This window comes from Oncorhynchus kisutch, linkage group LG6 (assembly GCF_002021735.2).
Source record: "Oncorhynchus kisutch isolate 150728-3 linkage group LG6, Okis_V2, whole genome shotgun sequence".
Classification (NCBI taxonomy): Eukaryota; Metazoa; Chordata; class Actinopteri; order Salmoniformes; family Salmonidae; genus Oncorhynchus; species Oncorhynchus kisutch.
Window position 1 is genome coordinate 70,443,417 of NC_034179.2, and position 25,740 is coordinate 70,469,156.

Sequence of the window (25,740 nt, forward strand, 5' to 3'; positions counted from 1 at the left end):
GCATAATTAATTTAATCAAATCTGTAATTTCAAATATCATACCACATGGTTGAGTCAGAATAGAGTTTTGGCTAAACATGTTCTATAACTGGGAATAGAGCCCAACAGTGGAGGTGTCATAATACCCATAAAACCTAGCGGTCAAACAGGGAAATGGTTCCAGTCGTTTTCCCACCATAAATTTTTCCCATAGGGAATTTTAGAAACATTTAAAATAAGAGATGTGCTTCGTGTAGGCTTACCCTGACATGATGTTTTGATAGCCATATAAATCTCTCTCGGACAAGGTGAATTTATCAATATATTCTATTTACTCTCAGATTTGAAAATGGTAATTAGTATCAAAGTAGACATGCAAGACTACAAATCCCTGCAAGCTCCTGCATGTCATCTCTAGCTGACACCTTTGCTGACAGGTATTGTGTCAATTTAAAACTTGGACAAGACAGTTCACAGAATTGTCCATTTAAATACATTTTGCCAATTTATTCATTGTTAAACTTAGATAGTATTTTTTGTTTAACCTTTGCCTTGATTCGGCAGTCTCATCCAGATCATCATGGCATTTGTAGTTCTTTATGAGAGCCACATTAGCAGCTAATTAGTATTTCATTTTTGAGGGGTTATTTATTGATAAAAGTCACCTTGTCCTAGAGAGATTTACACGGTTTACATCAAAACGTCACGCCAAGGTAAGCCTACACGAGACACAAACCTAATTTGAATTATTTCTCAAAATCCCCTATGGGAAAAATGAATGGTGGAAAAACAATTGGAACCATTTCCTTGTTTGACACCAACCTGTAAATGACAAATGTAAATGAGAAACTAGGAGTAAGGTAAATTTTTTTATTAAAAAACATGGATTAATTTTTAAATTTAATATAGCAGTACACGCACACACACGACTTTTATCCGCCATATTTGTCCAAGTGTTATTTATGTTTAGGAGGTGGTAGACAGACCAAACAGACCCCACCTTAATATCGTCTCCTTATAGAAATCTATTTGTAAGCAATGTGGACTCTCTTTCTTGGGATCCTACATGTCTTGCATAAAGAGGATGAAAAGTATGGTGATTTACACTGTTGTTTGGATCTCCAGCAGAGGGCATATTGTCTTCATGGGCCCTCCACGTTGTGAAGTTGCACACTGTCATTTTTCAGCAATCAATTCCAATGACAGTAAGCTAACACATTCTTGTCAGGTCAATGCTAGTCAGTCACTCAACTTTACATTTATGGCCATTCCTGTTTCCAAATATGCATTTTCTTCATTACAGGGTTCATGGTAAATTTTTGGACCAGTCACAATTAGGCAGGCCAGCAATCTCACATGTATGGGCACACCGGAGACCAACTTACTCACACAGGACAGGCCCATCTACACACACTAGCAACAAGCTGTTGAAAGAGAAAAGGAAATATCAAGTCAAATCAAATCAAATGTATTTATATAGCCCTTCGTACATCAGCTGATATCTCAAAGTGCTGTACAGAAACCCAGCCTAAAACCCCAAACAGCAAGCAATGCAGGTGTAGAAGCACGGTGGCTAGGAAAAACTCCCTAGAAAGGCCAATACCTAGGAAGAAACCTAGAGAGGAACCAGGCTATGTGGGGTGGCCAGTCCTCTTCTGGCTGTGCCGGGTGGAGATTATAACAGAACATGGCCAAGATGTTCAAATGTTCATAAATGACCAGCATGGTCGAATAATAATAAGGCAGAACAGTTGAAACTAGAGCAGCAGCACAGTCAGGTGGAAGTTGAAACTGGAGCAGCAGCATGGCCAGGTGGACTGGGGACAGCAAGGAGTCATCATGTCAGGTAGTCCTGGGGCATGGTCCTAGGGCTCAGGTCCTCCGAGAGAGAGAAAGAAAGAGAGAAGGAGAGAATTAGAGAACGCACACTTAGATTCACACAGGACACCGAATAGGACAGGAGAAGTACTCCAGATATAACAAACTGACCCCAGCCCCCCGACACATAAACTACTGCAGCATAAATACTGGAGGCTGAGACAGGAGGGGTCAGGAGACACTGTGGCCCCATCCGAGGACACCCCCGGACAGGGCCAAACAGGAAGGATATAACCCCACCCACTTTGCCAAAGCACAGCCCCCACACCACTAGAGGGATATCTTCAACCACCAACAATATGTCAGTATCTAGTCTTCTAAGTGCACTTACTCAATTGAGGGCCACATCACAATCACAGACACTACTAGGTGTTGGTATAGTTGCCCCCAGAGCTATATACTTAGAATAAATATATGGCTCCGTTTGCCACAAACCTCTGCTTCATGGTCAGATACAGTGCCTTCAGAAAGTATTCACACCAATTGTCTTTTTCCACATTTTGTTGTGTTACAGCCTGAATTTAAAATGTAATACATTTGGATTTTTTTGGTTGTCCCTGGCCTACACACAATACCATATAATGTAGGATTATGTTTTTAGACATTTTTAGAAATGAATGAAAGATGTCTTGAGTCAATAAGTATTCAACCCCTTTGTTATGGCAAGCCTGAATAAGTTCAGGAGAAACAAATGTGCTTAACAAGTGACATAAGTTGCATGGACTCACTCTGTGTGCAATGATAGGGTTTACATGATTTTTGAATGACGACCTCATCACCTCTGAACCCCACACATACAAGTACAGTTCACTTATGTCTGGAGATGTTGCTTCAATATATCCACATAGTTGCACCCCCCTCATGATGCCATCTATTTTGTGAAGTGCACCAGTCCCAGTCAAGGGGTAGGAATACTTTCTGAAGTCACTATGTTTTATCCTTCGGATTTGGAGTTGGCGGGTCTGCACCCAGATCTGTTGCTTGGACAAGTTTAATTGGAAGGTAGCATAGCGGTTAACAGAGTTGGGGCAGTAACCGAAGGTCGCTAGTTTGAATCCTCGAGCCAACTACGTGAAAAATCTGTCATTGTGCCCCTAAGAAAGACATTTAAACCTAATTGCTCCTTTATGTCGCTCTGGATAAGAGCGTCTGATAAATAACACATTTGAACGTGAATGCCAATAATTAAATGTTATCTTTATATGAGTTGAGGGGTGCATCATCATGATCATCAATATTATGCATGGGTGACGTGAAGCACAGTAGCCAAGCCTCTGATCAGCTGATATTTCGTTGAGCGCTGTGTGTGGAACAGCGTTGAAAACTGGGAGCCGGGAACGGGAGACTAGTAGCTAGCTACAACAATAGTAAGACATGTTTGGTGACAGTATTACTTGTTCAATATCAGCATTGTTTCCAATATATATCCCACTGTAGCTAGTAAAGCAAACGTTACGGATGATTCAGTAACATTCACCGCACAGTAGCTCGCTATAACGTTATCCGGTTACCGTAGCTAGGTTTAACTTGCTATGCTAGCTATGATTTAAGATTAGTTAGATTTCTGCCAAGAGAGGTCAAATAGCCAAATAACCTGAGTGTCAGTCGAGTAAGAACGTTAGCTAGTAATTTTGTACTTTAATATAACATTGTTGTTTTTGCTGAACAACGTTAGCCAGCGTACGTTACCAGAAAGTTTGAGGTCCAACAAGTGCTTCGCCTGCGTCCTGGCTAACTAGCTAGCTTGCTATTAATGTTTGTTAGGTAGCTAAATTAGCCAGTTAGCCAGCGGTACAATTATTTGTCATATCGTCGATATACGGTGACAATTAACTGTACCGCCGGCTACCGAATTTTATAGCGAACTGCTTTGTTCTTATGTAACGTTAACTAACGGTTAGTTAACGAGTAGCAACTGTCAAAACACACAAACACTAACGTTAGATCAGACTCACTGCCTGACTCGAGCTGTCAAGGATGCAGACAAAAACTGGTCATGCAGATATGCTAAACAAGCAGTGACCCTACTAAAGAGACCCTCTTTCATGGACTTCAATTATATAGTTTGCTAAATGTATCCCCACTAGTTGTTCAACCGTTGTAGTTAGTGTTGATATTGACGATGTAATCCTGCTTGACTGGCAAATCACATGATACGGTTTAATCCACAGCTAGCTAGCTAAACCTGTTATGGCACTCGAGGCATTTGCACTTCAAGAACATATGAATGTGTGTTTAATTTACTTTTAATGAGTATAGTGTGAACCTGTTGTCTGTCCTGAGTCATTTTGCACCCTAGACTGAGAAACTCAAAGGCTTGGCTCGAAAATCTGTCATTGATTGTACAAAATTAGATAGGGGGCCTATTGTGAGATTAAACTAAATGAGGATCGTACTGTCACATATATGATGGTACTTTTACATGTATTATGGTTCTTGAAGAGTGGCTCCCCAGTTTCATGACAAAATAATGACTAATGAGCCAAACTGAATTCCTGCAAAGATTATGGGTGCTAGATGTTCGATTTTTTTTCTGATACATGCCTGCTCCTCGCTTAAGTATAAACCATCACTAATACAGAATGTTTATTACTGCTGTACAATTAGGGTCATCCTTACAACACACATTTAGAAGGTGGTGCAGGTCTATGCCAAAATCTTTTTCTCTGAAATTACACTTCAAATAAAAAAGTTAAGGCTATTGTATTATGAAAGGAAACCACACAAGGGAACTCCTTTGGCAATGTAGGCCTATGTATTCTCAGAGTTGGCTGTCTTTCTGAAAACATTGGAGGCTCATTCCTTCTGGTGAAACTCAGCTTCTCCTGTTTACTGTGCAGGTGATGTTTTCAATCTTTTTGACCCTAGCTAGATATCCAGGAGGATCCCATTGATCACTGAGCAGGTGCACCACACTACGCCATCATGGGGGAACTCTTCAGAAGTGAGGAGATGACTCTGGCCCAGCTCTACCTCCAATCAGAGTCTGCCTACTGCTGTGTCAGCGAATTGGGAGAGATTGGAATGGTGCAATTCCGTGATGTGAGTCGTCCAGGCTCCTCATTGTGATGCTCTAGAGCTAGACTATGCTTATTATCTCTCCTTTCTTATTTTGAGTGCTATTCTGTCTGTCAATCCATCTTCAGGCTATATAGGTCTAGAGCAGTGTAATGTATGGCTGTTAACAAAGGACAAACTCAGGAAGGAGGTAGATGAATATGGTAGTCTGTTGTAGTAATATCGTATCATTCAGATGGTTGTGAAAGCACATACCTTGGCGTCTGCAGCATTTTATCATGTGCCCGTAGCTGACCCTTTAGGCTGAGCATGGGAAAGCTCACACATGACATCCCTCCTGGGATCATATGGTGTGGGGGAAAACTAAGGCAGTGTTTCCCATATTCATTGAGCAGCAGCGGGCCGCCGCTGCTAAATCGTTGCCGCCACTCCCCCCAAAAATATTATTATACATTTTTGGGATGAGACAATGTTTTAATTTAAACATAAATGACATAAAACATAAAATCCATATAATGGATCAATTTTTTTTTTTATAAGATCATATTTGAGAACTAACAATCACCAAAATAAAAGTGAATTTCTAAGAGAAAAAGGGGGAAAAAGCCATGGCACCCCCATTAATTTAAATTTTTGTATCACTCCGATAGCATAAGAACATTGCAAAATGTGTAGAATTGCAGGAAAACTTGTCTCTGTAGCCAAGAGGGCCTCAAATGTTCTGTTGGAGATGGCGCTACTGACCACGTCCACACTCACCACCTAAGCCCCATTTTGTTCCAGAAAAAACCCTGGAGTTAGTGTACAAAACATTAGGAACACCTTCCTAATATTGAGTTGCAGCCCATTTTCCCCTCTGAACAGCCTCAATTCGTTGGGGCATGGACTCTACAAGGTGTCAAGCGTTCCACAGGGATGCTGAGCAATGTTGAATCCAATGCGTCCCACAGTTGTGTGACGTTGGCTCGATGTCCTTTGGGTGGTGGACCAGTCTTGATGCACACGGGAAATTGTTGAGCGTGAAACACTCCGCAGCGTTGCAGTTCTTGACACTAAAACAGGTGCAGCTGGCGCTTACTACCATACCCCATTCAAAGGCACTCAAATATTTCAACCTTTGAATTGCACACATACATAGTCAATTGTCCCTACTTTAGCCTGTCTCCTCCACTTCATCTCTACACTGATTGATGTGTATTTAACAGGTGGCATTAATAAGGCATTAGCATTCACCTGGTCAGTGTCATGGAAAGAACAGGTGATCCTAATGTTTTGTACACTCAGTGTATATTTGTAGCATTTGACTCATTGAGTCCTAGGTGTTTTTCAATTAGGTAAATACAGATGGGCAATGCCATGTTTCAGCCAATGTATTTGAAGCTGCTATGCTGCGTCAGTTAGGCTATAGTGCTTTTAAAGGGAAATTATATTTTAGATGGTGTCAACATAATTGAACTTCAATGCATTTTGCCGTAAAATGTCCTTTTAAAAAAAGTCACCAGAAGTGAATTTCTCAGTCGTTCTCCCCCAAAAAACTCACGGGTGTGCATGCCCCCAGACTGCCCCAGCATAAGGACATTCTCCCCATTCCCCACACCAACGTTGCCACATGTTCTGAAAGAAATCCTATGGGAAACACTGAAAGGGACCAGCTGTTGTACCCAGTATGTTGTTATTATACCCTTTATTTGGTTGTATTACCTCTCATTCATAAGATCAAATGATAGTGCGGCTACTTGTTAGCTGTTTTCAGAAGATATTAGCAATGCTGTTTTCGCTCTGAGGTTTCCTGGATAAGTTATTGCATTTTTATAGAAGTAGCCTAAGCTACAATTTCTTTGAATGCATCTTAGTGTTACAACACAATGTTTGTCTCTAGTTGTATATGACAGATAATGGCAAATGGATTGAAGGCATTTTTATCCCTGCGATGGCAAAAGGTTTTGAATAGTTTGTATGTTTGCATTACAGTTGAACCCAGACGTGAACGTGTTTCAGCGCAAGTTTGTCAATGAAGTGCGTCGATGTGAGGAGATGGACCGCAAACTTCGTGAGTGAGCTCAAGTGTTTAACCCATTGCTTCACTCATTATACTCCCCCATATTTACAACAGTATCACTGCTATTAGTTATCCCCACTCAGACCCATTCATCTCGCTCTCTCACAGGGTTTGTGGAGAAGGAGATCAAGAAAGCCAACATTCCAATGGTGGATACGGGAGAGAACCCAGAGGTCCCCCTCCCTAGGGACATGATTGACCTGGAGGTAGCTTCACTCCGTTCTCGCTAAGAATACACTCTGGTTACAAAGTGCTCAACTCACCATGTCCCCAGCTCACTAACTCCCCCATCACCCTCTTGTCTCTATAGGCCACTTTTGAGAAGCTGGAGAATGAGCTGAAGGAGATCAACACCAACCAGGAGGCCCTGAAGAAGAACTTCCTAGAATTGACGGAGCTCAAGCATATCCTGCGCCGCACCCAGCAATTCTTCGATGAGGTCAACTCCACTGTACACAAACCAATTCACTATATATTCACAGCGTTTCTGTGCCTGCCTTACTGACTAGGCCCCTTGCAGACTTCATAGTGAATCATAGGATTATGTTAACTTAGTATGGGTCAGATGTCTGCATCCTTTGTACAGTATATGGTAGCATAAGGCTTGTGTATTTATAATGGTTTGGTAATTACATCCCCAACCCCAGACCAGTTATTCAAGTTTAAAGATGCACCTAGGTTACATAGCAGAGTAATACGCCATACACAGATAATCATTCACATATGACAGAGACGAGACTACCTACTGTCTGTACTTTTGACCTGCATCAACTCCACTCCACCGAGTTTGCAAGCAAAGCTACTTGAACTTAGAATGTTATCACCTATTTTACAAGCGCTTATGAGGTTGCATGGGGGTAAATCATTCAGCTGAATGTATAGCCTTTTTTGCCAATAATTTACTGTTCATATAAACCCTAGCTAGCTGTTTGCTATGTTTTATGAAGAGCCTGGCCTGTGTTCAATATCATGCTCCTGCCCACTGAACTGTCAAACCTTCCCAGGGTGTAAATAGTTCCCCAACAAAGCAAGCCAGTTGTTCCTGAAAACAGGGATGCATTTCTAATGCTCTTTTATCATATGTCTAATTGGCTGAAAATATCTTGGTCTAAATGTAATGGTTGTCATTCTCTCCACCCCGCTGCAGATGGAGGACCCCAACCTGCTGGAGGAGTCGTCGACCCTGATGGATCCCGCTGAAGCAGGGACCCGTCCTCCTCTCAGACTGGGGTGAGTGCTTGGTCCACTCTATTAAGGATGCATTAGCCATCTCCTCAAGACTTAAAGGTCAATGAAAAGACTGTCATTACATTACTTCCTGGAGGTGGAGTCGGTCAGTGTAACACCTAAATGGTTTGGCCCACACAAGCTCAGGCTGTCAGATTAGTTGGGCCACTAAGGTCACTTGACGGAGTGTGTGCGGCGGTGCTCTGTGTCTCTCTGCGTATTCAGTCCCTAAGCTGACAGCCCACATGCCCTGTCCGTATCGGTGGACAATTGTTTCCTAATGGTTGATAAGAGGCCAGTACTACTACAGGTGCTACCACTCTAGCCTGTTGCCTGGCAGTAAGATGTAGCTCTGTTTATCAGGGTTCTGTCTTCAGTAGTGGACAGAGTGAGCAGATAGACAAATCACAGACTGATGATAAGCAGTTTACATAGCATGCAAACACCAGCAACACAATTGATATGTGGACACATGCATTCTAGAAGAGGGGGACATGAAAGTTTGTCATCTATTTGCAGACAGAGGCAAAGAAAATAGATTTGATTAAATGTCAAAGTGTAAGCAAATCGGGGACAATTTCAACAGAAAATGGGGTGAAAAAATAATTCTCAGAAAACCGTAACTAAAATGGCTCAATACTGTGGTTGTGGCAAAGTTTAGCGCACATTTTTTAATGGATTGCTTGGTACGGATGCAGTGCCCCAAGGCCCTAGGGCTTCCCATCTGATGTCTGTTTGATGCTCCTCCATGACTCCCATGCCCTCAGCTCCCATTCCTATATCCACCACTATCCAGAGAGGATGTTTTCATCAGTAGTGCTCCCATCACCAGTGTGAACAAACAAAATCAATGACCTCTGTCCTTATGTGCCCAGGTTTAATTCTGTAATGCCATTGCATTAGGGACTGATCTTGGATCAGCTCCAACTTGAGCTGCCATTTAGGGACCTGACTCATTGCAAATATCAAACACCTTATTTTGAGATGAGATGCATTTTGTAGCTATTCTACTATAAATGCTGATCCATGCCTTATCGTCCTCCCGTAGGTTTGTTGCTGGGGTGATCAGCAGGGAGCGCATCCCTACGTTTGAGAGGATGCTGTGGAGGGTTTGCCGTGGTAACGTGTTCCTGAGGCAGGCAGACATTGAAGACTCACTGGAGGACCCTGCCACGGTCAGTAACTGTTCACTGATACTAGTATAATCATCTGGAGGGCTTAGGGGAACAAAAACTGTACAGGATTCTGTGTGACCTATTCAGTGGTATACTGTTGTACCATGACCACTTGGTGACATTGTGATTGTCATATGAGTGCCATTGATCTCCTTATTCATGCTCTCACCCATACTCTTTATGATAGTGATATTTCTGCTCTATAAGGCAATGTTTAGTCTCCTCTTCACTTAACTCCTGTTGATATGTTTCCCCTACAGGGTGACCAGGTCTATAAGTCTGTCTTTATCATATTCTTCCAAGGAGATCAGCTGAAGACTCGGGTTAAGAAGATATGTGAAGGGTAAGGGGCTATGATTGGTTGAGAAATTCAAGAAAAGCTAACTAATCTAGACAGAGGAATGTTGTAATTGGTTTTCTGTTTTGCTCCAGGCACTCTGGGTTGATCAACCCCTCTCTCCTTCACCTCTCAGGTTCCGAGCGTCACTGTACCCCTGTCCAGAGACCCCCCAGGAGAGGAAGGAGATGGCTGCAGGGGTGGCCACCCGTATCGATGACCTGCAGATGGTACGACCTGCCTGGCCTATTGTAACACAGACAGGGAGTCCACACAGTCAGCTAGCCAGCCAAAACAAACACATATTTACATCATGTCTTGTTACATAAATTAAATCTAACAGATCCTTACATTTTCAAGTGATTAGTTCCTCAATATTTCATCTGTTTTCATTGTGAACTTGATCTGGGCTCAATCATGGCTTCTGATCAGTGATCTGTTTTGCCTGTAACTGTATACTCAGCTGCCAGAGGCTGTGGTGGAGGGGAGTGGTAGGTAACCACATAAGGTATGTGGCTAACTCAAAGGTGTTTTTAGTCATTAGTTTGAGGAAAGAAACCTTCTTTCTATTTTTCAACATGACATGAGTCATCTTTTGATGTGCTTTTTGGATAGACCATTATTTAACTTTCTGCTAACGTTAGACTTTTGCGTAGTCAGGATTCTTGCTCTGCGTCTTGCTGCTTCAATGTCTGCGGAAGTTTCAGTTCCTCTTTCTGCCATTTCCTCTGTATTGAGCCATCAAGCCCTCAGCCAAATTATGATGAAGTGGAGGGAAAGACTGATACCAGATTAGTTCCCCCAGCAGTGTTGCAGTAATAGATATTTTATCTATCACACAAAACCACAGAGGATATGTTTGTTGATCACATTAGGGAGGCCTTCAAATTGAGTTAACTTCTGTCTGTTTGCCGTGTTCATATCTCAAACGTTCTGGCTTCAGTGTTTGACTCACTCAACCTCTTCGGCGGTAGTGGGCGTCGGCATCAATGGGCTGGGTGGAGCTGGGTGTGAAAAAGCTACAGGGAGAGGTCAGAAACGGTTGTCACTCGTGCCGTGCCAGGCCCATGAGGTGGCTGAACTGGATCTGCCTCTGGCCTGCCTTTGGAAGAGCACCTCTAAACCTGGCACAGTGATTCACCGCTCTAAAACGGGGCAAAAACAGGCACGGGACTGGGAGTGAAGGCCAATCCCAACACAAACACCACCTCTTTGGTATTATAATCCAGTGTCTAACACCCTGTCTCCTTGTGCCAACTGTGTCAGGTGACCCAGGAACAATGCCTGTCTCAGTGTTTTCTGTTTTTTTGCAGCTGTTGAGCAACATGTGAGCTGTGGTCTTTAGAAGTCCAGCCCACACAGACAGAACTTCAGTTTAGCCCTCCATGGAACAGCAGCAGTGTATGGTGCAACACAATCCCTATACGAAGAGAAACTCAATACTCCCTCTAGGAATACCCAGTTCTGCTCCAAAGCCCTACGTAGTCTGGTGGCGCAGACGGTTTGCACTTGGATGGACAGGAGGCATCCTTTCCTTGTTTGGCTAGGAGGAACCCTCACTCGCCTTGCATATGGGAAACCAGCTGATCATCAGGGTGGTTTACACCGAGTTCAGCCAATTAGCCACCCACACCACCCACACTCACATAGTGACCACATTTACTACTCACATTCTCAGGAATGGGCTTAGCGTGAAGTTTACAAAATATATAAAAAATAAAAATCACTCACAATGCACTTCTCTCTGATAGACATATGCCCAGTGGTTTGTGTGTGTTTCAGTGGTGTGTGTTGAGAATCTCTGTGGTTCAGGATTAGTTACAGACCCCAGTGTGGACAGAGCGTGAGAGACTCTGCATTACGTTTGGCAGGCCCCCTGTCTGCCAGAAATGTTAACATCCTCTCATTGCCAGTAAGTGCCTGGGAATGCTTGCCTCGCTGTTTGAGGGTCCACTGTTATGCCCGTCGCTACGGGGGCGGGATAGTCGTCGACAAGAGAGAAGGGCGAGGGTGGAGGGGAAATGCCAGGCCCGCTAGTTTGGGAGTGAACAGTGTGTGTTTGTGGGTGTGAGAGGGTTTCGACAACGTGGGCGAGAGTGGGTGTAGGGTAGCGGCATGTTAGCAATCCGCTGATCATAAGACATTAACTTGATATGAGTCAGTGCTGCATACCTGAGAACGCCTCCGCCGGCTCTTACGGGAAACCCTGCTACACTGGGTCTGATATAACCCCTTATCAAACTTGATCACATAGTGCACACTGTCCAGCAAAGCCTTCTATTAATGTGAACCACCTCCACAAATAAGAAGCGGAACATGATTCATTGCAACAGCACTTGCTGTTCTGGGCATGTAGGGAAGGCACGCTATGTAGACCAATGCCACTCCCCACACAATTCCAGCTTTGAGTGGAAACTACTAGAGGATTGTCATGATTCCACAGTCTCTGACCCTGGCCTACATCTAGGCCTGCATCTGTTTTCCAATTGAGGTCAGTTTAGTTAGGCGCATACCTTTTTTTGTTTAAATGTGCGAATGTGTTAATTGAGAACTGAATGCAAACTTGAACAGTCGGTAGACTATCTAGGACAGAGCACCTGAGCTAGTTACACAGCTGGATATGTTCTGACCACAGCCACACAAGGTTTCAACTACAGTAGCATCCTAGTTGCATCTTGTCTTCATATCTCAAACCCTGATCTCCCTCCCCGCTACAGGTGCTGAACCAGACGGAGGACCACAGACAGCGGGTCCTGCAAGCTGCAGCCAAGACCGTCAGGGTGTGGTTCATCAAGGTGAGGAAGATGAAGGCGGTCTACCACACCCTGAACCTGTGCAACATCGATGTCACCCAGAAGTGTCTGATCGCCGAGGTGTGGTGCCCCGTGTCAGACATGGACTCAATCCAGTTCGCCCTGCGGAGAGGCACGGTGAGTTGAGAGGACACCCGTCTCGACTAGAGGCATGGGGGAGGTACAGGAAGTTTTAAGTTGCGTCCCAAATAGTACCCTATTACCTTTTTAGAGTCCATAGGGCTCTGGTTGAAAATAGTGGGAATGGGTTCATTCCATATCTATTTAATGGGACATTTCTATTATACTGTTTAGGTCAAGTTCATTTGATGGAGGACACCGTAGCATTAAGACATTACGAACCAGCGAGCCTCATAGTCACCAGTTAACCCAGCTTTGAGGCCATTATGCCTGGACTCTGCTAGGCCATTAAGTCGTAACAGATCCAGACTGAGAGACAGTGCTAACAGGACATGGAGAGGCACTGCGTGAGTGCTGGGTATGTGAGGATTTTACACCCATCATGAGGCTAGATTCCAGCGGTATCAGGACGTCATGCTGTCTGTCCTCTTCTGTAGTCCTGTCCTCTTCTGTAGTCCTGTTCTGTTGCCCTGTTCATGCCAGTAAGGGCTTAACCCTGTCATGCACAGCATTGTCTCCATGCAGCATTTATCCCACCAGGCTTTTTTTTTACCCCATGTGCCTCGTTGAGAAACACAGGGACATACTGCCCTCAATATACACACAATGATTCTGCTTCTACCTCAGCCATCGAACCATCCCTTGGACAAGCTGTTGTCTTTCACACACAGCAGGTGTGGGAGATCAGATGATACATGTAGTATGATGGATCTCCAAACAAGCTGTGGATATGAACCTGTCATATTAATCTGATTTATTGAAGACGTTGCAGAGCTTTTAGTGATGGCGGTATGGAAGGTCCCAGTGCCCAGTCTACAGACTAATGGGGAAAGCAGGAGGATTCTTCTCATTCCTGAGTGCTGAGGAGATCCCAGGCCAGCTGACAGTCAAACTCTGGCTGGAACAATACAACATCCCTTTGTTAGACACGTTCATGGGTGATTGAGCTAGCAGGACAACTCCTGATGTTCTCAATGCCTTGTAGGGCTGAATACCTCAACTCCCTGTAGAGGTTAACATAGCTCTATTGTTGTGTCCTCCTGACCATTCTCTGACCGTCTTTCTGTCTTGGTCTCCAGGAGAAGAGTGGTTCTACCGTCCCCTCCATCCTCAACAGGATGCAGACTAAGCAGACCCCGCCCACCTTCAACAAGACCAACAAGTTCACCTCGGGCTTCCAGAACATCGTAGACGCCTACGGTATCGGCAACTACCGCGAGATGAACCCAGGTAACCACATCTGACACGATCAACCTCTTCTCTCTCTCGCTATCCTTTATTCCCCTTTTATCATTCAACTACCTATTGTTCAAATGATAGGCATTGTTGTTTCATGTACCTCAATAGGCAGCAGACTTTATTTTATTTTATAGGGATCTCATAACTCGCATAATGTCTATGTATCCAGCTGGCTAGATCACTGTGCCAAAGCAGGTGATAAATGTTCACCCCTGGTGCCAAGTCTATTTCCCCCATTATCACCCCTTCACTGTCGATCATGCTGTGTTGTGTATCACTGGTACGTGTGTCGGTGTGAGCTTGGGTTGGTTCACTCTCCCATTCCACAATGTGTACGCTCATGATTCCCTCCCTCCCTGTCCCCAGCCCCATACACCATCATCACCTTCCCCTTCCTATTCGCTGTCATGTTTGGGGACCTGGGCCACGGGGTGCTCATGACCTGCGCTGCCCTCTACCTGGTCCTGAGAGAGAGCCGCCTGGTCGCCCAGAAGAACGACAACGAGGTAGGGAGATCACTACCCCTGCCATCATCCCATCAGCTCCATCCCTCACCCCTTATCCAGCCTCTAGCTCCATTACTGGGAACTAAACAGGGCTTGGTTACCTCTCTGCTTTAGACAGATTCTATGGCCCTAACACTGTAGTGGCATCATGATGGCCAGTTTAACTTTCAAGTTGATGCTTTTTGAGTGTGAATAAATAACCAAATCCTCTATGGCTAAAACAAAATGTAACTGAGACCAGATTCTAACAGTGTGTAAAGTATCACTTTTGGTCTCCGCGGATGTTCGGCGTGGTGCGCATTCAGCAGGACGAAATATTTTGGAACATGCCTCTGACATGTAGAATAAGGAATCACTTCGGCTCGATTTATGTTTTTTCTGTCTGCAACGTTCTACAGTGTTTTGCAACAGAACGTGGCCATAGTTTGATTCTAACAGTGTAACGTGTCACTTCCTGTCTGCGGGTGTAGATGTTCAACATGGTGTTAGATTCAAACAGTATCACTTCCTGTCTGTGTAGATGTTCAGCATGGTGTTTGCTGGGCGCTACATCATCCTACTGATGGGCGTCTTCTCGATCTACACCGGCATCATCTACAACGACTGCTTCTCCAAGTCCCTCAACCTGTTTGGCTCTGGCTGGAGTGTCAGGCCCATGTTCGACCTCCGCGCTAACAACCTCACCTGGTCGTAAGTATCCCTCTATCGGTCTTGTACTGTCTGGATTAGATTAGTTTACCTCCTGTACCTTGTTGGCAGTGCCCTCTGTGAAGTGATGATTCATGCCATGTTTGATGTTCTCAGGTTTCAGACACTTGATGAAAACAAGGTTTTACAGTTGGACCCTGCAGTAAGAGGAGTCTTCAATGGACCTTACCCCATTGGCATTGACCCAGTGAGTTCTCCGTCTCTGTGACAACAAGCTGAAATCCTCTTACAATAAAGATGGATAGTGAGCTAAAAAAGTGTTATTTTGATAAATGTAATATGTTACATTTCTATCATCCTGATTTCATTGTCTTATAACTGTTTGACTGTGTTCTTCAGATCTGGAACATCGCCACCAACAAGCTGACCTTCCTCAACTCCTTCAAGATGAAGATGTCAGTGATCCTGGGTGTCATCCACATGCTGTTTGGAGTGTCTCTCAGTCTCTTCAACCACCTGTGAGTCACGCTTAAGCTACAGTCCTTGTATATAGAGCACTGTCTATGAATTTGAAAGGGTTTATATTTCCCCATCCTGATCCCTCTGCTGTCTACCAAAACAAGTGGTAGGGCGCTTTTTTATTTTTGACCTATTTTTTTTTTTATCCCAAACTAACTTTTTAAGGAACCATGGCAGTTTGTTTCCTGTCTACATGACTATTTTATCTGATGGTGAACATGTCTTGTTGTTTTCTGAAGGTATTTCAAGAAACCCCTGAACATCTACCTGGGCTTCATCCCAGAGATTGTGTTCATGGCCAGTCTGTTTGGCTACCTGGTCATCCTGGTCTTCTATAAGTGGTTGGCCTATGACGCTCACACCTCCAGAAATGCTCCCAGTCTTCTCATCGCTTTCATCAACATGTTCCTGTTCAACTATAACGACCCCACCAACCAACCCCTCTACAGAGGACAGGTGATCATTCCATCCATCCTTTCATCTGTCAATCTGTCCTTTTAAAATGGCTCGCTCAAATGTTTTTTTATGGTGGGATAATGTGTGACGCCCCATACGCATCTAACATCCCTCGTTCTCTCGTCCTTCCCCTCCACAGATGGTTATTCAGACGCTGCTGGTGTTGATAGCCCTGGCGTGTGTTCCCTGTATGTTGATAGTGAAAACCCTGGTTCTGCGGCGACAGTACCTCTGGAAGAAGAACTTGGTACTGTAGTAACATCTGCCCTCCCAAACACACTTGTTCCATTGGGATCTGGAGTGTAGAGTTTGTGACCCTGTCGTCCTCTTGTCTGTTCCTCCAGGGCACCCAGAACTTTGGAGGGATCCGGGTGGGAAACGGCCCCACGGAGGACCAGGCTGAGATCATCCAGCATGACCAGCTCTCCCAGCACTCGGAGAACGACGAGCATGAAGTGAGAAACCAGGATGCCCCCTAGCCTCCACTCTGTTGGCCTAGCACATATGAAGTATGTGACCAGAGTAGTCTATTATAATGCTGGCCCAATAGCGGACTCCATTAGATACTGCTGTAGGCAATATGATCCAGACTGAGCCCAGATGGAATAACCTTGAGTAATGAAGTCATCAGCCACATATAGAAACCCAACCCATTTACTTTACATTACCAGAGCTCTCATATTCCCTGCTTCACCAACAGCAGCATAGAATATGTCTTCATTATAGAAGTGGCATCTGGCATGAGCAAATGAAACGGACCACAAAGCTACTCCAGCACCTCTTATTACTCAACGTGCAATATTGTAATACCTACAAAAATGTAGTTTAATTTTTAGACAGCAAACACTGAATCAAGTCTGTGGGATTGTTCTGTGTTCTCTCCCTCACCTTTTCAGGAGTTTCTGATAAACATATGAAACGATACAACCGGCTCCTGTGAACTTCAAACCAGACAAGCTGTCAGTTTGTTTCTGTAGCTCTCAGGAATCGGTTATGGCTGTTTACAGACAGTTAGCTCTTTTATGGTTCCAGGACCCAGGCTTTATAGAGCAGCTTTCAAAGCGCCTCACACATATTCCTACCCTCTCTCATTGTTGACTTTGAAGTGGAGAGGAATTTGATTTGATTGGAGGTTACTTTATTTAGCAATGTTAGTCTACAGTCCAAACCACTATAAACTCTATGGCCGTGGACTAGAAGCGATCTCTACGTGATTCAGTGGACGGGGCTGTGCTGGAACAAATCTTTTAATTCTAATATGTTGTATTCATTTCCAAGACGTTTTAGAGCCGTGTTACATCGCATGTTGATAATGTGAGCTCTGGCTCATTAACAAAAGGCTGAATGAATTGCAGTGGTTGCATGTATCACCATGCAATCCGTTTCAAGCCATTTATTAATTGCATTGTGTATTTCCAGTTCACTGACCAGACAGCGTTTGTGTTTAGAGTTGTGCAGCTCCTCCCTCTGGCCAGCAGGTGTTCAGGCAGGCAGGGTGCTAAGTAACTAACACAGTAAATATAGCATTTCTGTTTTAACATGGAGGAACTCAGTTTAACAGGCCACCTTTAATGAATTTCTGCCTATAAACCGCTCGGGTCATCTGGTCAAGTATCCAAATTACGCTAACTGTGTTAATCCTAAATGACAGAGCTTAATTCATTAATTTGTGTTAATTTGGGAAATACCGTCTTTGGTCTGCGATATGGTAAATTGCTATACTACCGTTAACTAGGCTAAAGCTTTAGTTAGCCTTTTTTCTAACCAGCCTTCCTGAATGGCTGAGCAGGGTCTAACCCAAACAGCCCAGTCCCACCTGCTGTCACTGTCAGAAGTGGGTCACCAACCCCATTGGTCATTACATTCCCCATCAATGTCTCCCCTAGCAACCACAGAAACACACACAACAACAATATGCCAAAGACCAAAGGCCTATAGATATATCTGGAAATGTCACAGTAGAATGTTGTCACAGTACTAGGCATGCACAAATGCATGTTTTTGGAGGAATTGCTATGCATCACCTAGATACCAGTGCCGTAATGTTTTTATGCAGCCACTTAAGAAACTTTGTCAGTAGTTTTGATCCAGTGCCTGTGATGACTGCAACACCTAATTACCTTCTGTATATTATAGGAAGATGTATGTTTAATGTCATTGTTTTCTCTTGTTTCTCTCATCACTGTGTTCTTTTGTCCTGTCACCTGTCACTAACAAACCTAACTCGTTGTCAATCGCTTTCAAGGCCACCGAGGAGGAAGTGGTAAGCCAAGCACTCACCCCCCCCTTACCCAAAGCGCATGTCTTGCTAGTCTCTCTATGCCTCTGCTTGTGTGTGATCGTGTGTGATCGTGTGCATCTCTGTCCTACATGTGTGTGTTCTGTCCCCTGAGGCTGTTGACTGTGTGTGTGTGGTCTGAGTTTTTGCTGTCTCTGGGTGTTCAAGGGATTCTTCTAACGCGCAGCCGCACACTGAGACTAGTAGTACTTCCTGTCTGCCACGATCATGAGGTGGTACTACCATTACCAGCACGGCATATCCTGCAGAGCTCCTCATTTGTCTGGTTCATGGGTTGTAAGGAAGGAGCTTCTTGGGAGACCTCTGCTACAGAGGTCTGACTAGTGGGTCAGGCTGCTGTTTCTGGAGCTGTTTTAATCTGGTGAATGTCTTCCTCAATGTGGTACCGTTTAGCCATGAACTTTACTGTCGTTAGAGAATGCCCCGGACCTCATTTGGACCGGTCTCCCGGTCCCTGTACTGTTGTGTCCTTGTCACCTAGCGGTTCATACTGGGTGTGTGTTCTCTCTCTCCCTCCTCCAGTTTAACTTTGGGGACGTGGCTGTGCACCAGGCCATCCACACCATAGAATACTGTCTGGGCTGCATCTCCAACACAGCTTCCTACCTACGCCTATGGGCCCTCAGCCTGGCCCACGCACGTGAGTACATAAATCTCTCTCTCTCTCTCTCTCTCTCTCTCATGTTCTCTCGCTGCGTCTCACTTTTTGGTTTCTCTTTGAAAGGGTACAGAAAAACTGTTGATTTCCTTCTCTTCCTCTGTGATCCAACAGAGCTGTCAGAGGTTCTGTGGACCATGGTGATGCACCTTGGCCTGTCCTCCAGGAGCTTTGGGGGTTTCGTTGCCCTGTCCATCATCTTCGGGGCCTTTGCCGTGCTCACTGTCTGCATCCTGCTCATCATGGAGGGCCTGTCTGCCTTCCTGCACGCACTGCGTCTGCATTGGTGAGAGACACACTGATCTCTTGCACATAGACAACATGTTTGTTCAGTCTGAGGAGTCTCAAACTAAGGTCTCTAGAACCTTCCCTGCACTTAACAGCTACTGTAAGCTGTGGAGGGCTCCATCTTCTGCTAGTCTGGAGTCCTCATTGACTTGGGTCAAATCACATTTTATTGATCACATATACATGGTTAGCAGATGTTATTGTGAGTGTAGTGAAATGCTTCTGCTTCTAGATCTAGCAGTATCTAACAGGTAATATCTAACGATTCCACAACAAAACCTAATACACACAATCTAGTAAAGGAATGGGATGAGAATATATAAAATATATGGATGATCGGTGACAGAGCGGCTAAGATGCAGTAGATAGAATAGTGTAGAACACAGTATATACATATGAGATGTAATGCAAGATATGTAAACGTTCTTAGTGGCATTATTAAAGTGACTAGTGCTCCAGTTATTAAAGTGGCCAATATCAAGTCTGTAGGTAGGCAGCTGCCTCTCTGTGTTAGTGATGGCTGTTTAACAATCTGATGCCCTTGAGATAGAAGCTGTTTTTCAGTCTCTCGGTCCCAGTTTTGATGCACCTGTACTGACCTCTCCTTCTGGATGGTAGTGGTGTGAACAGTTGTTGTCCTTGATGATCTTTATTGCCTTCCTGTGACATCGGGTGCTGTTGGTGGGCAGGTAGGTTGCCCCCGGTGACGCATTGTGCAGACCGCACCACCCTCTGGAGAGCCCTGCGGTTGTGGGCGGTGCAGTTGCCATACCAGGCAGTGATACAGCCCGACAGGATGCTCGAAAAAAAAGTTGAGGGTTTTCGGTGACAAACAGCATTTTTCCCCCTAGCCTCCTGAGGTTGAAGAGGCGCTGTTGCTCCTTCTTCACCTGCATAAGAGGACCATTTCAGTTTGTCTGTGATGTGTACACCGAGGAGCTTAAAACCTTCCACCTTCTCCACTGCTGTCCCGTTGATGTGGATATGGGGGTGCTCCCTCTGCTGTTTCCTGAAGTCCACGATCATCTCTTTTGTTTTGCTGACATTGAGTGAGAGGTTATTTTCCTGACACCACACTCCGAGGGCCTTCACCTCCTCCCTGTAGGCTGTCTCATCGTTTTTGGTTATCAAACCTACCACTGTTGTGTCATCTGCAAACTTGATGATTGGCTTGGAGGTGTGCCTGGCCATGCAGTCGTGGGTGAACAGGGAGTACATGAGAGGGCTGAGAACGCACCCTTGTGGGGCCCCAGTGTTGAGGATCACGAAATGGAGATGTTGTTTTCTACCTTCACCACCTAGGGGTGGCCCATCAGGAAGTCCAGGACCCAGTTGCACAGGGTTGACGAGTTTGGAGGGTACTATGGTGTTAAATGCTGAGCTGTAGTCAATGAGCAGCATTCTTACATAGGTATTCTTGTCAAGATGGGATAGGGCAGTTGGATGGCGATTGCATCGTCTGTGGACCTAATGGGGCGGTAAGCAAATTGAAGTGGTTCTAGGGTGACCGGTAGGGTAGAAGAGTTTGTCTGTAAAGACTCCAGCCAGCTGGTCTGCGCATGCTCTGAGAACGTAACTAGGGATGTCGTCTAGGCCGGCAGCCTTGTGAGGGTTAACACTTTAAAAAAAATGTTTTACTCATGTTGGCCACGGAGAAGGAGAGCCCACAGTCCTTGGTTGCGGGCCACGTTGGTGGCACTGTATTGTCCTCAAAGCACGCAAAGAAGTTAATTTTTTTTGGAGGCAAGACGTCCACGACGGGGCTGGTTTACTTTTTGTAATCCATGATTGTCTGTAGACCCTGTGAAGGAAGGAGCATGTCTTCAGTTGTTTCCTCCTCTGTCAGAGGGCATGGAGGTGTGGCTCAGCCCTGTAGCTCCCCCTGCTGGTGAAACTATGGTAATAGACGTTTTAGCTCTAGTTTCTCGGGGAATCGTCTGAGCCCTCAACCGTGTGCGTCTCAATGGAAACAGGGCCTGTCTCTCCGTCCCACTGGTATTAAGCAGACCGGTGCTACTGGGAGCTGTGGTTATCCAGCTCTCACCTCCAGCTCTTTCCTGGCCATCTCTGCATCCCATAAAGCAGTGGATTGTGTGTGTGAGATGCTTTCCATCATGGAGAAACTTCTGGTGTCTCAGAACAGCCCTGTTGAACTGGAAGGGATCATGCACTGGCACCCTCTCACAGCACTGACACAGACCCTCATCACTGTATTTACCCAGCACATTGGAATCTAATGCTCCACTCTCACTGAAGGGCAAATAGGACATGAGGCCTTCTAAATAACTTCTTTTTTTTTTAACTTCTTTTTCTTAGTGGCCACTAACACAGTTGTAAATTTGATTTCGAACTGCCACGGTAATGTCAGGCATCTGTTGAATGTATAGCAGTAGTAAATGTTTATCTAGCTGTGGCCAACATGCATATGCACTTGCTCCTATTTCAAAACCATTTGATCCAGCCAGAGCGATTCCTCCAGTAGCTGAGAGAGGAGTCATCCCTTAAACACTTCTTGGTATATTTTAGATTCTGACATTGTAGCTTCAATCAAATACTGATTCTGTACTCTAGCTCTTTGGATTTGAAAGGATACAATGACTGTAGTTAAAGTGCAAAATGTCAGCTTTAATTTTAGGGTATTTTCATCCATATCAGGTGAAACGCTTTAGAAATTACAGCACTTTTTGTACATAGCCCCCCCCCCCATTTTAGGGGACCAAAAGTATTGGGACAAATCCACCTGTGTATTAAACTAGTCAAACGTTTGGACCCATATTCCTGGTACACAATGACTACATCAAGCTTGTTGGATGCATTTGCTGTTTGTTTTGGTTGTTTCAGATTATTTTGTGCCCAATAGAAATAAATGGTTTTGTAATCACTTTTATTGCTAATAAGAATATAATATGTTTCTAAACACTTCTACATTAATGTGGATGCTACCATAGTTACGGATAATTGTGAATGATGATGATGGAGAAAGTTAGACGCACAAATATCATACCCCCAAGACATGCTAGCCTCACACAATAACAGGGGAAGTTAGCGTTTTGTGGAGGGTATGACATTTGTGTATCATTTCAACTCAAATGCTGGAGTGCAGAGTAGAGGTTGATCGATTAATCAGAATGGCCGATTAATTAGGGCCGATTTCAAGTTTTCATAACAATCGGAAATAGCCTTTATTTAATCTTTAACTAGGCAAGTCAGTTAAGAACACATTCTTCCTTTCAATGACGGCCTAGGAATGGTGGTTTAACTGCCTTGTTCAGGGGCAGAACGACAGATTTTCACCGTGTCAGCTCGGGGGATCCAATCTTGCAACCTTACACTTAACTAGTCCAACGCTATAACCACCTGCCTCTTGTTGCACTCCACGAGGAGACTACCTGTTACGTGAATGCAGTAAGCCAAGGTAAGTTGCTAGCTAGCATTAAACTTATAAAAAAAAAAAAATCTATCAATCATAATCACTAGTTAACTACACATGGTTGATGATATTACTAGTTTATCTAGTGTGTCCTGCGTTGCATATAATCTGACTGAGCATACAAGTATCTGACTGAGCAGTGGTAGAAAGCAGCAGGCTCGTAAACATTCATTCAAACAGCACTTTCATGCGTTTTGCCAGCAGCTCTTCTTTGTGCGTCAAGCATTATGCTGTTTATGACTTCAAGCCCATCAACTCCCGAGATGAGGCTGGTGTAACCGAAGTGAAATGGCTAGTTAGCGGGGTGCTCGCTAATAGCGTTTCAAACATCACTCTCTCTGAGACTTGGGAGTAGTTGTTCCCCTTGCTCTGCATGGGTAACACTGCTTCGAGGGTGGCTGTTGTGTTCCTGGTTCGAGCCCAGGGAGGATCAAGGAGAGGGACGGAAGCTATACTGTTACACTGACAATACTAAAGTGCATATAAGAACATTCAATAGTCAAAGTTAATGAAATACAAATGCTATAGAGAGAAATAGTCCTATAATAACTACAACCTAAAACTTCTTACCTGGGAATATTGAAGACTCATGTTAAAAGGAACCACCAGCTTTCATATGTTCTCATGTTCTGAGCAAGGAACTTAAACGTTAGCTTTCTTACATGGCACGTATTGCACTTTTACTTTCTTCCCCAACACTTTGTTTTTGTATTATTTAAAACAAATTGAACATTTTTCATTATTTATTTGAGGCTAAATTGATTGTATTGATGTATTTATATTAAGTTTTAAAAAAGTGTTAATTGGTATCGGCTTTTTTGGTCCTCCAATAATCTGTATCGGCGTTGAAAAAATCATAATCGGTCGACCTCTCGTGCAGAGCCAAAACATCAACATTTGTCACTATCCCAATACTATTGGAGCTCACTGTAAATCGGTTTTCAGTCTAGGGAGAAATTACTATCTCAGATTCATAGAAACACAAAGCCTATCACTTTTCTTTGTTTCTTTGCCTTAAATGTTCTGAAGGAAAGTAGTGCTAGTTGACTACGTCAAACATAATGCCGTGAAAGTTTTACTTTCTCCTGTAAGCATATTCTAGTGGAATATTCTAGAGCCCCAGCCTACCCAGATGAACATCTACCTCTAGACATAGGGAGGAATGACGAGCATGTCTGCTTCCTCCATTGAAAGGTTATCCAGCCGTTAGTTTGCAGGGAGATTTTATAAATGGGGAGATGGAAAGAGGGTTGTGTTTCGCTTCTGAGGACCAGGTCTAAGCCTTAACGTGGGTATGATACAAAGTGGGTTACACAGGGAGGTTATGGAATGGAGAGCAGGGGTCATCTTGCCATCATCTCCATCTGGCTTTGGCTTGATACAATCATTAAGGGCTACCTAATATTGCACCTCAAAGAAACTCTAGTTTAAAGGGACTCCTCAGACTTACTTTCAAAAGATCTTTGTATAACCGTTGATGGTGCTAGACTAGTATGTCTGTGCAGCATTGATCTTTGCATTGATTGATGGTTCTTATTGTAATAGGCCTGATGTTAACTGTCGCCTCTCTTGTTCTCTCTAGGGTGGAATTCCAGAATAAGTTCTACGTTGGCCAAGGCTTCAAGTTCCTCCCGTTCACCTTTGAAAGCATTCTGGAGGGAAGGTTTGAGGACTGAACACTGTCCTGACCACTGCTCCAAAAACCTCCCTGTTCCTCTTGACAGCCAATGTGATGTTGGTGTAAGGTAGACTCCACCCACCCTGGGCGTTGCCACAGGAACCTGTGTGATTAACTCTGAGCTGGCTTGTCAGGATCTTGGGTAAAATAGCTCTTTCTGAACATCTGAAGTTAATCACATCTGTATTTCATATCCTGGTGCCGTGATTGTTTTGTTTGTTCGATAAATTATTTAATGTGTTTTGTTGTTGTGAAACCTGTCCAATGATGTGTTTGAACCTCCCTATGAAAATTGCACTTCTGATCATTGTAAACGAGGACTAGCTTTCCGGTAGTCTAAAATTTAGTTATTCTACAGATTGTCATTGATACAGTAGAGAAAATGACACCAGGCTCCAGTAAAGGCTGGAGGTCTCCCTCTCCCTCTCACGTCGCTGCTCATATTAATACACAATGTTCACCCACACATTCTCTGCAGCACATAAAATCAGACAGACCTCTACTGAAAAAAAAAAGTCTAAAGGGATTGCTTTCTACCATACAATGACTCTTCTTTATGCGACGCAGTGAATTGAATCTCAAGTATCAGAGGTAGATCTTGACACGTCCTATCATTTTCTGCCGTTTTGACCTGATGTGTTCTATACTGACTGCACTGTTTTGGACTACATATCTGTGATGTGCAGTGAACCATGGGTAACCGGTCTGTCACATTAGTGTGGAGTATTTCAAAGTGTAGAAAGTAGCTGGATTTTCTGTGATAATCTGTGACTATGAGATTATTGGTCATTGTGTGTTGATTAGTTTTTGTTCCACACCTGTCTAATTAAGTGTTTACACCGTGAGTGTAGGCCCGTGTGAGGGGAGAGGGAAGGACAAACCACACAACAGGAATATGTAAAGGGGATCTGTGTATTGACATCAACTAAATCTGTATATGATGGTGGTTGCATTGAGAATCTGTCTGTATGTGTTTGTCATTAAACAGGAAAAAGCTAGTTAAACAAACACGTTTTACAATTCTTCTGGCTGGGATTGGTGGAGGGTCACACGTTTCAGGTGAGCAGTTAACAGATCAAGTAAATTAGTGTTGGGTTTTGAGTGTTTAAGGGTGTAAAATGCTGTTAAGTGGATAATAATATATTGAATGCTAGCACCACACTTTTTTGGGGGGTAGTATGGCAAATGGTTCATGCATTATGCATGCTTTCGATATACAGTCACAAACGTCAAGGTCTTAGCCAAAGTTTCAGTTTTAGCACAGGCTATATGAATACAGGGATGACAACAACCAAGCCAAGGGCACTTTCTGGTGGTTACTGAGTGTAGTGCAGGTATGGTTTTCAACATCCGTGTCTAGTTTCTCAGCAGTCCCCATGAGGGAGCTATTGGACTGGAGTTATCACTGATCAA

General features: G+C 44.1%; 1 protein-coding gene across 5 annotated transcripts; it reads left to right on the plus strand.

Moving 5' to 3' along the window:
* The first annotated feature begins 3,094 nt into the window (after positions 1-3,094).
* LOC109893326 (V-type proton ATPase 116 kDa subunit a-like) lies at positions 3,095-25,335 on the plus strand. 5 transcript variants are annotated; one of them, XM_031827323.1, is made up of 22 exons: positions 3,095-3,224; positions 4,726-4,899; positions 6,847-6,925; positions 7,043-7,140; positions 7,245-7,385; positions 8,082-8,164; positions 9,210-9,336; positions 9,597-9,679; positions 9,810-9,903; positions 12,391-12,603; positions 13,686-13,836; positions 14,212-14,351; positions 14,872-15,041; positions 15,156-15,246; positions 15,399-15,517; positions 15,758-15,974; positions 16,114-16,221; positions 16,319-16,429; positions 18,220-18,237; positions 18,796-18,913; positions 19,046-19,217; positions 24,232-25,335. In XM_031827323.1, exons 2-22 carry the CDS (start codon positions 4,783-4,785, stop codon positions 24,323-24,325), a joined length of 2,544 nt encoding a protein of 847 aa, XP_031683183.1. In that variant the 5' UTR covers positions 3,095-3,224; positions 4,726-4,782; the 3' UTR covers positions 24,326-25,335. The 5 variants fall into 5 exon arrangements, with proteins under 5 accessions (XP_031683183.1, XP_031683185.1, XP_031683186.1 ...); XM_031827325.1 differs by having other exon boundaries at positions 7,245-7,373; XM_031827324.1 differs by having other exon boundaries at positions 3,133-3,224; positions 4,730-4,899.
* Positions 25,336-25,740: the final 405 nt, after the last annotated feature.

Bases quoted from the DNA above. Each gene is read 5' to 3' on its own strand.
- LOC109893326 (XM_031827323.1), top strand. From the start codon at position 4,783: ATGGGGGAACTCTTCAGAAGTGAGGAGATGACTCTGGCCCAGCTCTAC. The intron at 14,352-14,871 runs GTAGGGAGATCA...CTGTCTGTGTAG, and splicing joins CCCAGAAGAACGACAACGAG to ATGTTCAGCATGGTGTTTGC. The intron at 15,518-15,757 runs GTGAGTCACGCT...TGTTTTCTGAAG, and splicing joins CTCAGTCTCTTCAACCACCT to GTATTTCAAGAAACCCCTGA.